We start from the raw sequence: 12,484 nt of genomic DNA, 5'->3' as shown, positions 1-12,484 counted from the left end.
TTTTGCTAGACAGGATGGCAACGAAGGCATCAGGTCTTAGTTTTTTTATAAATGGGCTGGCCAAGTAGCTACAGGGGAGGGGTGTATTAATGAGGGGCTGGGTAAACCCTGCTTCTCGCGTTACCTGTCAACCTGTGATTGGGACAATGTAATTGTTCACCAATAACTGAACTGCCATGTTAGGAATGGGGGGCCTGCGTCTATATAGTTGCTTGCACCCCTTATTCCTGTGCTTGTCTTGATTGTAACAACTAAGGAGCTGCTATTCGGCTGAATATCTCCTTGTCCAACCCCAGTAAGTGTGAATATTTCTGTAGTGTTATTTGCTTGATGTATTGTCTGTTCTGCTCATAGGAAATAAACTCATTCAATTTACTTGTTCAATCTGGCCCGGTTATTAGATATATTGTCTGTTCTCTCGTGACACTTACCTTGCTAAAATTATAAGTAAATGTGAGATTATATATATTTAGATGTTCAAATGACACTTATATTGATGTGAGCAAATTGTACGCAATCTTTCTTTGAAAAAGTATTTTATCAAACAGAAATTACATACTACTGTTGGTCAAAAAACAGCTAAATTTAGATCTAAAAAGTATACAGACTCGATCCTTAATGAAGCCTGCACCAATATAAAGAAAATAGATAGAAATGATCTGCTCAAATATAATTCTAACAAAAATAAAAATACTAATCATTCAGATGACATCATTAACACTCCATTTATCTCAACATATAACCCTTTAGCTTCTGAAATAAAAAAAAAGTAATATGTAAACATTGGCATTTAGTCCAAAAGGAACCAATATTACAACTATATTATATCTATATATACATATATATTATGTGGTAATGTTTGGGGTTTCTCAGAGCTTGTTGGATATCTGTGTGTTTATCCTATATCTATCCAGAGGAAGGCAAACAAAACCCCCCAGTGTTATATCACCCAATAATATCTCACAAGGGGAAAAATAAATTCCTTCCTCACTCCAAAATTTGGCAATCGGATTAATCCCTGGATCAACATTCTTACCATGTTTACTTATTTGGTATATCCCTATACAGGCATACCCCGCATTAACGTACGCAATGGGACCGGAGCATGTATGTAAAGCGAAAATGTACTTAAAGTGAAGCACTACCTTTTTCCCACTTATCGATGCATGTACTGTACTGCAATCGTCATATACGTGCATAACTGATGTAAATAACGCATTTGTAACAGGCTCTATTGTCTCCCCACTTGCGCACAGCTTCGGTGCAGGTATGGAGCCGGTATTGCTGTTCAGGACATGCTGACAGGCGCATGCGCGAGCTGCTGTTTGCCTATTGGGCGCTATGTCCTTACTCGCGAGTGTTCTTAAAGTGAGTGTCCATAAACCGGGGTATGCCTGTATACCTTTTCTTTCTAAAAAGATGTCCAACCTTTTTTTTTAACAAATCCATTGTATCTGCCATCACAGTCTCCGTGGTTAATGAATTCCACATTTTAACTGCCCTTACTGTAAAGAACCCTTTCCTTTGTTGCTGGTGAAATCTCCTTTCCTCCAACCTAAAGGGATGCCCCCGAGTCCTTTGTACTGCTCCTTGTACTGTCCCCAAATATATTTGTATAGTAGTTATCATATCCCCTTTCAGGCTGAGTCCCCACTGGCGCTGACCGCGCTATGCGCTTGGCCCTTAGCGCTCTTACCTCTGTGAATGGGAATCCTCCTGTTCACACTCACGCTGTGTGCGCGCATTCATGCGCAGTCACGCACGCTTTCCCAAGCTTTGTGCTTGGGGAGACAAGACAGCTATACTTACGTTCTCAGAGCAGGTTCACATGACCCTGCTCTGACCAGAGGGAGAAGAGAGAGGCAGGATAGGCGGAGAGATGGGACCGGAGAGAAGTGAAAGGGGGAGAGCAGAGAGATGTGAACGGAGGGGGGGGGACACAGAGAGATGTGAAGGGGGGATGGCGAGATGTGAACGGGGGGGAACAGCGAGATGTGAACGGGGTGGGGGGGACCGGAGAGATGTGAAGGGGGGGAGGGAGAGATGTGAAGAGGGGGACCAGAGAGATTTGAACGGAGGGGGGGCGGAGAGATGAGAGGGAGGGGGGAGAGAGGAGGGGGGAGGGGGAGAGAGGAGGGAGAGAGAGAGAGGGAGGGGAAGAGGAGAGAGAGGAGGAGGAAAGGAGGGAAGGGGGAAAGGAGGGGGAGAGGAGGGAGTGGGGGATAGGAGGAGAGGAGGGAAGGGGAGGGAGGGAGGGAGGGAGGGAGGGAGGGAGGGAGAGGGGGGAGGGAAGGGGAGGGAGAGAGGGGGGAGGGAAGGGAAGGTTGAGAAGGGGGAGGGGGAGAGAGATGGAGGGGGGAGAGAGGGGGGAAAGGAAAAGGAGAGGGGAGAGAGGGGGGAAAGGAAAAGGAGGAGGGAGAGGGGAGAGCGAGGGCACCACATCTGCTTTACGCCAATCTTGTGGTACTGAGCCTGTGGAAAGGGAGTTCTTGAATATTACATGTAATGGTTTGGCTATTACTGAACTTAACTCCTTGAGAACTCTTGGATGTATTCCATTGGGGCCAGGTGCCTTATTTACTTTATTTTTTTCAAGCTGTCTATGAACTTCTTCCTCAGTTAACCAATGGTTAATTAATATGGAGGTTGTGGCTTCCTCCTGCGGCACTACAATTGAAATGGATTTCTCCCTGGTAAAAACAGAGGCAAAGAATTTGTTTAATACCTCTGCTTTTCCCTTATCTCCAATAATCTGCATGCCCATCTCACACTGAAAGGGTCCTATATTTTCTTTACTCATTTTTTGTTATTAGGGTACTTAAAGAACTTTTGGGGGTTGTTCTTACTTTCTATTGCAATCCTTTATTCATTATCCATTTTAGCTAATTTGATTGCCCTTTTGCAATTTTTGTTACATTCCTTACAATCCTGATACGATTCCGTCTCTTCTGACATAAAGAATCTGTGAGGACTCGGGAACCGCGAGGACTCACGCACGCTCCCGCACGGAGCCTGCGCATGCTCGGATTTACTCCTCTCACTCCGGCACCCGCTACCCACTCTCTGGAGTCTCGCGTACTCACGCGCATTCCCTCATGCACCAGCAGGGCTTTCCTCGGCCGAACGGCGCCCTCTACTTGCGCGGCGCGCATGCGCGTACCCCCTACATCGGGGGAATAGACCCCGCCTCCGGATCGCGTCACGCGTCTTCAGCAACAGAGCTCAATCAGTTCCACCACCTTCACCTGGCTCTTGCTTCTATCCTATCACAGTCTCCACTGAGGAAACTCCTCTGCTCCACCCCCGATGGGATTGGACAGTCATACCTACTTTGGCTGAGCATAGATTCTTGTTCCCTGTGCTTACCTCTCCCGTGTACTGACCCAGCTTGCCTTTGGACTACCGCTTCTCTGGCTATCCTCGACCCTCCGCTACTGTCCTACCCTGACCATGGCTTGTACCTCGACCATCCTGATCTCTCCAAACCTGACCTCGGCTATAGCTTCTTCTACACTCCAGACCTCTCCTACTCTGACCTCGGCAAGTATAAGAACAAACCTGACCTCTCCACCCCAGAACGGCTACCAAGACTACTCTACACTCCGGACATGACCCCCCGTGTTGTGGCTGGTGTTTACCTACTCCCATCTCCGTACCAGGGTCTTGTCTTGTTTGTGGTGAGCACAGCGTAACAGAATCTAAATGCCTGCCTCTTCTTTTCCATTTCCTCCCCTACCTGTTTATTTAGCCCCATTGGTTTTGACTTAATTCTTTTATGCTTATTACCCAAGGGTATACACTGATGAGTGTGCTTTTCTAACAATGTTTTAAAGACTGCCCATTTATCGTCTACATTTTTCACTGCAAAAACATCATCCCAATGTATTACTTGTAGATTAGTACTCAGTATATTAAAATCTGCCTTTCTAAAGTTTAAGGTCTTTGTTGATCCCAAGTAATCTGTTTGTTGATAATTTATTTCAAATGAGACCATGTTACACTGGCGACACACTTTATTCGAGCTTGGCTAGTCCCACGAATTCGGGTATACCCGGGTGTATTGAGGTTTGTGACTGTTTTCTGCCCGAGTACATTGAGTTATTTTCCAAGCAGGGATTGAAGCATTTTATTCCCGCTGGCTGCAATACTGCACAGTATATATATATAAACTGCATTACAATTCATGAATTTATGCCATCTGGTAGACACGCGAAGCATTGCAGCCTATTAAATCCTAATCATTATCATTTAACAGATCAGCCGCCCATCAGCCAGGCATGAACCCAGGCTGGGAAGGCAAATGCAACGGGGCTTGTCAGAGGTTAGGAGTGGCTTATTCCAGGTATCTGCCAGGTACATACCGGGTATTTGCTCGAATAAAGTGTGTCGGTGCAGTATGTTCACTGTTATCCAGATGTTCCAGGACTTGGATATTTGCTATTACTTCTACATCGTTTGATATTACCAAATCCAGTATTGCCCCTCTCCTGGTTGGTTATCAATAATTTGGGTCATATAATTGTCTTTAAGCACGCCAAAAAAACCTGTTTCCTTTTGCTGTAATGCTAATCTCATTGCCCCAGTCTATGTCTGGATAATTAAAATCACCCCTTATGCAAACTCTTCCCTCTCTTTCTTCTGTAATATAGACGCTGTTACTAAATCTTCCTCTGTTCCTTGATTACTAAAACACTAATGGATGGCCTTGTGTTATCCTTTATTGAGTACTGAAACATTTTTGATTTAGCCTTCCTGCCTCACATCTCTGTCTCCTATTCAAAATACTGCTGCTGAAATAATCTCCTGCTCTTTTAGACTTATATCTGTTTCTGACCTCCTGAACTCTCTCTGCTGGCTTCCTACTAATTTCTGTATAAAGTGCACCTTAAATAAATTATGGTGGATAAGAAAGTGACAAAAACTCTCCACTGTATAGCATACAACAACTGAAAATATCACTTGTGAGCACATTCACACATCTTAGACAGGTCTGCAACCCTATTTTTCACCATTATCTCCTAGCATACAGTTCTTCCACTGCATTTTGGTAAATGACATGCAGATGAGCACACAGTCTAACCTTTTGCTTCAAATCCATTTTGACATGGACCCTTATAAGCTTATTATGCCTGCCACATTACACACTGTTTTAGCACAGCCTGGGTGAAAGTGCATAACCAGTAAACCTACTCACAGACAACTGTTTCAACCTTCTCAATGTTCTCCTCATTGTCAGGCTGTTTTTTGTCATTTTCACCCGAAAAAAATTCTGAAAATGCGGGACTCCTGTATGACAGAGGTACAAAGTAGACTTATACTCACAAGTTCACAATGCAATTCTTAATTTATTGTAACAGCCTATAACAGCCGAGAACCCACGTTTCAGGTCCCATATGGGACCTGCAATGTTTTTTCCCCCCTGTTCTTGGCTAGTACAATAAATGAAGAATTGTATTGTGAACTTGTGAGTATAAGTCTACTTTGTACCTCTGTCCTACAGGAGTCCTGCATTTTGAGGAATTTGTTTGTCTATGTTGTGTTGGCTGCACAAGCAAGTTTCTCATCGCCTGAAACTGTTTCCCGCACATTGGAACGTCACTTTTTTAAATTGAAACTTCTTAGCTGGCACAAATGTCGTTCTTGGAGAGATGGAAGAGCCTTAATTGTGGGCAAAAGGAGGCCGTCGGCGCATGTCATTGTGGGCAAAAGAGGCTGTTGGCGCAGCCGCTCGGCGCATGCACAGGAGTCTCGGGGGCTTGCACAGCAGCCGGCGCTCGGTGCCTGCGCAGCAGCCACCAGCGCTCGGCCCAAGCGCATCAGCCGGCGCTCTGCGCATGCTCAGCAGCCACCGACACTCGGGGCATGTAAAGGAGCAGCAGCACACACTTGGGAGATGGAGACACCAACATACAGAGACACACAGACACGTGCACACACAGAGAGACACACACACACACAAGGAATTCACAGTTTGAATAAATATAGAAGTGCAAATAGCTAAAACAGGGGGTGTGTACCTTGCACGCGCATTCTAAGTCAAACTTCTTTGCGTTTTGTCACTGAAATTGTGTTTGGATTTTTAATTGAAAACATCACCATCACAAATACAATTTCTGTGACAAAACAGTGACAAAAGACAAAGAAGTTTCACTTAAAATGAGCGTGCTTGGCACACACACCCTTTTTTACCCACTGTAACTTATTTAAGGTGCCAATGACTCCTACCCCAGCTTCAAATTGCAAAGCCAGTAAGACCAGTCTCACATGCAGAAGGTTCCACACCAATTAAATTAACACTTATTTAAAGGACTTCCGTAAATACTACATCATTGCACATTCACATCCAAGTAAAACCATGTGCATGCTTTATAAAAACTGCACATATATTTACAGGCAGCATATACATTCAGAAACAAGAATAAAAACCGGGCGCTTCTTAAACTAAAGTGAAAAAATATATTGTCTATACAGTGCAAGTGACAGGGATTCATTTTAAATGTATATCATATAATATGATAAATAACCTCCACCAATATAAAGTGAATATAATAGTGATGTGAAATACAAAAATGAAAAGCAGCTCTACACCCTTTAAACGGACTGTCCAGGTCCAGGTAGATCTTTGGTAGGTTGACAATTTGAGCGGAGCGCTGTGTGTCTCGTGAACATGAAAGAAAGAATATATAATAGTGCAGATGATATAAACAAATGAAGTCTCAAAGTATATATGTCTCTGCAATGGTGGTACGCACAATTGACAATGTCAATATAAGGCGTATCAGAGACACTTCTCTCTCTGATAGGAGCCCTTTAATGGATTCCCCCTCAGAGTGGTGTCTTGATAGCGTGTCAGGAAGCTTGTTTGTGGTCAAGTTTTAACTCCCAAGGTTTATGTAGAAGAAAAGAGAGAACGCACAATGGTACAGTATAGTCTAAATAATGTATTAGCAGCAATGAACAAACATATGCATGATGCACTCACATTTCCAATATGCTATGCGTTCGAGGGAGAGGACAGCTGTAGTAGGAGAGGGCCGGTGTCTCCAGGAGCGGCGGAGCACTTCCGCATGCGTCACGTGTATCCGCGTCACGTCCTGTGACGTCTCGGGTTTGGGCGGAAGAAGCTGCCCTGTGTGTCCGTCTCTGTGCCAGCACCTAGCTCCAATGTTCTCCCCAGCTCAGTCACCTCCCACAGCAGATCGATTCTACGCGTTTCGCTGTGGCTTCTTCAGGAATTGGATTAATCTATTGCCGCCGGCGCCGCTCCTAATGGCTGCTGTTCCCCGCTGGCTGCCTGCTGCCATGCCGCGCATGCGCTGTTGTGTTGGCTAACCCCTCCCCTCAGCCCTGGTCGCTCCAGCACATGCGTGCCACCATTCCCCCCAGATGCATTGTTACAGCAGCTCCCCAGGGGGCTGGAGGCCGCTGACCCGGTTGCCGGAGGAAGCCAACACCAATGGCTGCGGGGTCTGTATGCTGCGCAACTGTGCTGCTATCGGGGGCGAGTCAGCGTCCGCCATTGCCGCTCCCGCTCCCATGCCGTGCATGCGCAGCTGTGATGGCGGCAGAAGAGGCTGTTGGTGTTGGCTGTGCAAGGGAATGCATCCCCCACAGCACCATCAGAGGGGGGTGAGGAAGAGCGCCCCACGCGCATTTTCGTACCCTCCTGTAACCCCCTTGTGGCCCCGTACCTCCGCTGGGAGCCTCCTGCAGCAGGAAACGCTCTGATGTCTCTGGCGCGGGCTACAGTATCCCTGTCCTGTGCCCCCTCCGGTACCGGGGTGGCCGGAAGCAGCGAGACCTGCCGGGAGGAAGGTCTGGAGAGCGGCAGCAGCGAGGCCTGCCGGGAGGAAGGCCCGAAGGGCGGCGGTGGCAGCAGCAGCTGCGAGGAGGAGCCATGGTGAGGGAGACCCCCAATAATGTCCGAGCGGGAGGCAGGGGAAAGGGTCACATAATCGGGGTGCAGCGAATGGGCGCATGTCAGGCTGAGACCCCCACTTCCGGGTTCCAGCCCGCTCAGTGCATTGTGGTACTTGTGGTTCTTGCTGAACACACACTTCCGGGTCCCCAGTCTCCTGGATGGAGACAGGTTCACTTGTGAGACAATGAGTGCAACCACCCCTGGGACGGGACCTCAGGCAGGGAGTAATGGGGGGATAGAATGCCAGGGCTGGCTCAGGACTGTGACCTGGGCTTAAGGACAGATGTATGAGGCACAGGGTCCAGGGGACCATCTCCTGTCACTGTCCCCGCCCAGGGGTCCCTCCTCACCTGTCACTGTCCCCACCCAGGGGTCCCTCTCCTGTCACTGTCCCCACCCAGGGGTCCCTCTCCTGTCACTGTCCCCGCCCAGGGGTCCCTCCTCAACTGTCACTGTCCCCACCCAGGAGTCCCTCCCCTGTCACTGTCCCCACCCAGGGGACCCTCTCCTGTCACTGTCCCCACCCAGGAAACCCTCTCCTGTCAGTGTTCATGTGCAAAGAGGGAGCTGCCCTGAAATCTGTGCACTGTGGGCAAATACCCTGCCCTCTATAGCCAATAGAGGGTAATTGTCTACCCAGCACCTGCCGTATCCTAGCAACAGACTGATACATACACACATACACTGACTGACACACATACACGCACACACTGACTGACACACATACACACACACACTGACTGACACACATACACACACACACTGACTGACACACATACACACACACACTGACTGAAACACACATACACACACTGACTGATACACATACACACACACACTGGCTGATACACACACACATACACTGTCTGACATACACACATACACTGTCTGACACACACACACTGACTGACACACACACTGACTGACACACACACACACACACACTGATTGACACACATACACACAAGGAATTCACACTTAGTGCAAATAGCTAATACAGGGGATGTGTGCCGAGCACGCGCGTTATAAGTCAAATTTATTTGCGTTTTGTCAATGAAATTGTATTTTGATTTTTAATTAAAACATCACCAACACAAATACAATTTCTGTGACAAAAGTCAAAGAAGTTTCACTTACTATGCGCGTGCACAGCACACACAACTTTTTTTCTTGAGCTTTCCTTATTACACATACTGTACGTAAATGTCACTGGTCTCTCTCCCTCTCCACTCCCCCCAGCCTCGTTCTCTCTCCTACACCATCCTCTCATCATAATCATCATTTATTTTTTTTAACTGAATACAGGCCTCCACTTAAAAAGAAAAGCAGTTTTTTTGTTCTAATAAACATTTAATTACCTTGATTGAAAACTAATTACCTAAACTGACGATCGATTGGTTCTCCTGTGATCGATCAGCGAAATCATGTTTCCCAGGGCTGCCTTTCAGTTTCAATAAATCCTTCACGGTGTAACTCAGCAGCTACAATGTACACTTATATTACTAAGGTAAAGTTATCTATTGCTACAGTTTACAGCTCAAATGGCTGGGAATATTGGCAACAAATTATCACAAACAGGAAAGTGTTACAAATGTCTTTGCACTGCTGGGGAGGTGCTAAAACCTGCTGTGGAAATCAAAGGATGCTCAGTATGTTAAAACTCATAAAAAATGGCATTAAGAGTTTAATTTTAAAATTAAAAAAAGGTAGTATTATATAATACTACAGAACTATTAAAAAAAAAAAAAACAGACTATTGCTCCTTTAAGGGGGCATCACAATACTTTACAGTCAGTTTGAGAACTACAACTAAATACAGTTAGTTACGTTACATCAGAGACAGAAAAGAAAAGCCAGAGTTCTAATAATAAATGGTTGCATTAAATGAACAAATGTTACACACAGTGTTTACAGATAATTCATGGACAGTCAGATATATGATTATGGGCATAAGTAACATTTACAGGCTGATTAAAGTTAAGAGGCCCTTCCTCAAGGAGCTCACAATCTATAGGCAGGGTCAGAAGAAATTGGGTACAGGGGATAAGAGAGTTGGTGAGTTTTAGATGCAATAGAGCAGCTGTAACATTACCAAACAGCAGTGAACTACAGCAAACGGCGACACCCTTTGGTTGCCCTTTGGCAGCCACCAAAGAGAGATTCTTTGTGGAAATGTTAAAAAGCAGCATGCAACACACTGCACATCAGTCAGGCATGCAGGGGGTGGGGCTGATGGACTCCAGGGGGTCTGAAGTGGCTCTTGTCCTCATGCTGTTAACCCCTTCCATGCTGGCTTGGTAGACAGGGGCAGTGAAGGCATATTGCGGAGCCTCTCCTCTCTGGGAGACGCCTTTGGGGCGACTCAGGTGTTATGTCCCTGAGATTCTTTGTGGAAATGAAAAAAGCATCATGGCAACACACAGTACCTCAATCAGACACACAGGGAGGAGGAGCTGATTGCTCCCCATATCCCCTCTGTATCTCTCTCCTCATCCTGTCTTTCTCCCCCATATCTTCTCTCACATCTGATCCTCTCTCCCCAATCCCCTCTCTCCCTCCATCCAGCAGCCTACCCCCCTCTATCTCCCCATCCCTCGTTCCCCCAACCCCCCCCGCCCACACACACACACAACAACAACTGTTCTATAGAAAGCATTAAAGTGTAATCACCTCTTATATGAAGAGAACACATTTTAGTGGAAGTACACAAAATAGGGATAGGAAGAATGTGTGTTCACTGAAATTGTATCCACAATAGGATTGTATACATGTTCTATATTTTAAAGGATGAGGGCAAACATTGAATTGAAGTTGTGCGCAATCTATTGAAACTGTATGCATTCTAATAGAATCACAGCCATATTCTGAAGGAAGCTAGATATATGAGTTGTACGCACATTTTACAGTGAGCAACACATTCTATTGGATGTGTGCACAGATTTTTATAGGAAGCATACCTAGTGGAATAAAACAGCATTTGATAACAAGTAGGGCTGTAATACCATTGAAAGCACCAACAAGAGTTCATAGATGTAGGACTCTTCTTCGTGTGCACACTACAGGTCACTGGTTCATGTGTAATCTGCATGAATCTGCACTTTTTCAAGAACAATAGGGCACGAACAATAGGGGTGCTAAGAAGTTGCATTATACAATCATATTCTATTATTTGGAACCAAGTGCGAACACTACAGAAATGCAGAATGGTTTTCAGTACTAGCATACACTATGGTGCTGCTAATATATAGTCAGTTAGAATAAGGTAATGTCCTGAGAATAGTACATCTCTAGCTAAAAGTACATATGCATTGCTCTCCAGTCATTATATTACAGTAACTAGGAAAGCTTTCTCTCGCTCACCTCTGTGACTATGGTGGACTGATAGAGGTCTTTGCTGTAAACCCATCCATCCAGGCACGTCTCTTGCTCTATCCCCCCCACCTCCACATCCAGCCCGGGGATCAGCCCCTGAGCCGAGTAGTTGCTCAGGATGTCCAGCTTGTATCGCCTGCACTTACTCTCCGCCCCGTCCTCCAGCTGCCGGGGGATGCTCACATTCCTCCAAGCCTCGCTCAGGTTAGCGGTGCTGGGCACCAGGCACCGGTGCTCGGGGATGGCTGCCAGGAACATTACGGACATGCCATTGAAACCATTGGGGATGATGCTGGCGCTGAGCAGGAAGAAGACCGTGAGCTGGAAGCGACCCCACTCTCCCAGGAACGAGGTCGCCTGGTCGTAGTCTTGCATGTCTGTGCTGCGGGAGGGAGCAAGATGGGGCGCAATAGGACACAGCCAGGCACAGACACTGGCAGCCCGCACTGTGCTCAGCCCAACTGTATCGCCTTCATGATGACATTACTGTTACCAAACACTACACGCCCTCCTCCGCCCGACCTCCTGACAGTAGCTCAGAGGTGAGGGGTGGGGCCGGGCGGCTCTGCTTTGTTCCTCTTGTCACAGTTGATGTTATCGCTGGTCGCCTTGTCCTCTCCATAATAATGCAAGCGGGGCAACGGCGTCCCGTCCCACTGTTATATTTACACAGGGAAAGCACCAGGCAACGTCTTTAACACCGGGTCTGTACCGCTCTGAGTGTAAGAAATAGGATAGGTTACTGTCAACATGTCACCGTGCCAGCCTCCTCCCACAGAGTGGCATATTTCCCCTCAGCGATATTCTCCACCCACCTCCCTTCCAATGACACAACAGTTTTACAGTTACCTAACATTGTTGGAGTATAACTGAAGGAGGCTGTAGATAATGGTTCATCCAGCTTCTCATTAACATTTTCACATCCTTATAGATTTATTTATAAAAATGCTTTACCAGGCAGTAATACAGTGAGAGTTAGGCTTGTTATATACTGTGCGCGGGTGTGCGGACGCGTGTGCACTGCACGTGCCGCATGCTTTTTGTGTGTATGCTGTGAGCTCTGAGCTGAGAAGATACTGTGTGTACTGTGTGTGTGTACTGTGTGTGTGTGTACTGTGTGTGTGTGTAGTGTGTGTGTGTAATTTATTATTTATTTAAAAAAAACACATTGTTAAAAATAAAATATTTATT

The 12,484-nt window shown here is 46.4% G+C and overlaps 1 protein-coding gene across 3 annotated transcripts in view; it reads right to left on the bottom strand.

The window, feature by feature from the left end:
* Positions 1-12,045, bottom strand: part of LOC142495526 (organic cation/carnitine transporter 2-like) — an 85,744-nt gene extending 73,699 nt beyond the window's left edge. For 2 of the 3 annotated variants that reach the window (XR_012801755.1, XM_075601121.1), the window contains exon 1: positions 11,282-12,045. Coding sequence is in view for 2 of the 3 variants with exons in the window: in XM_075601121.1 (XP_075457236.1) it covers positions 11,282-11,668 (387 nt within the window). In the remaining variant the exon portion in view is untranslated. The remainder of the gene's footprint in view (positions 1-11,281) is intronic. The other variant, XM_075601120.1, reaches the window with a different exon arrangement.
* Between the last annotated feature and the right edge of the window lie 439 nt (positions 12,046-12,484).

The sequence above is a fragment of the Ascaphus truei genome, chromosome 5, assembly GCF_040206685.1.
Source record: "Ascaphus truei isolate aAscTru1 chromosome 5, aAscTru1.hap1, whole genome shotgun sequence".
Taxonomy (NCBI): domain Eukaryota; kingdom Metazoa; phylum Chordata; class Amphibia; order Anura; family Ascaphidae; genus Ascaphus; species Ascaphus truei.
The sequence above is the reverse complement of the archived record's forward strand: the minus strand, read 5'-3'. Positions and strand labels throughout refer to the sequence as shown.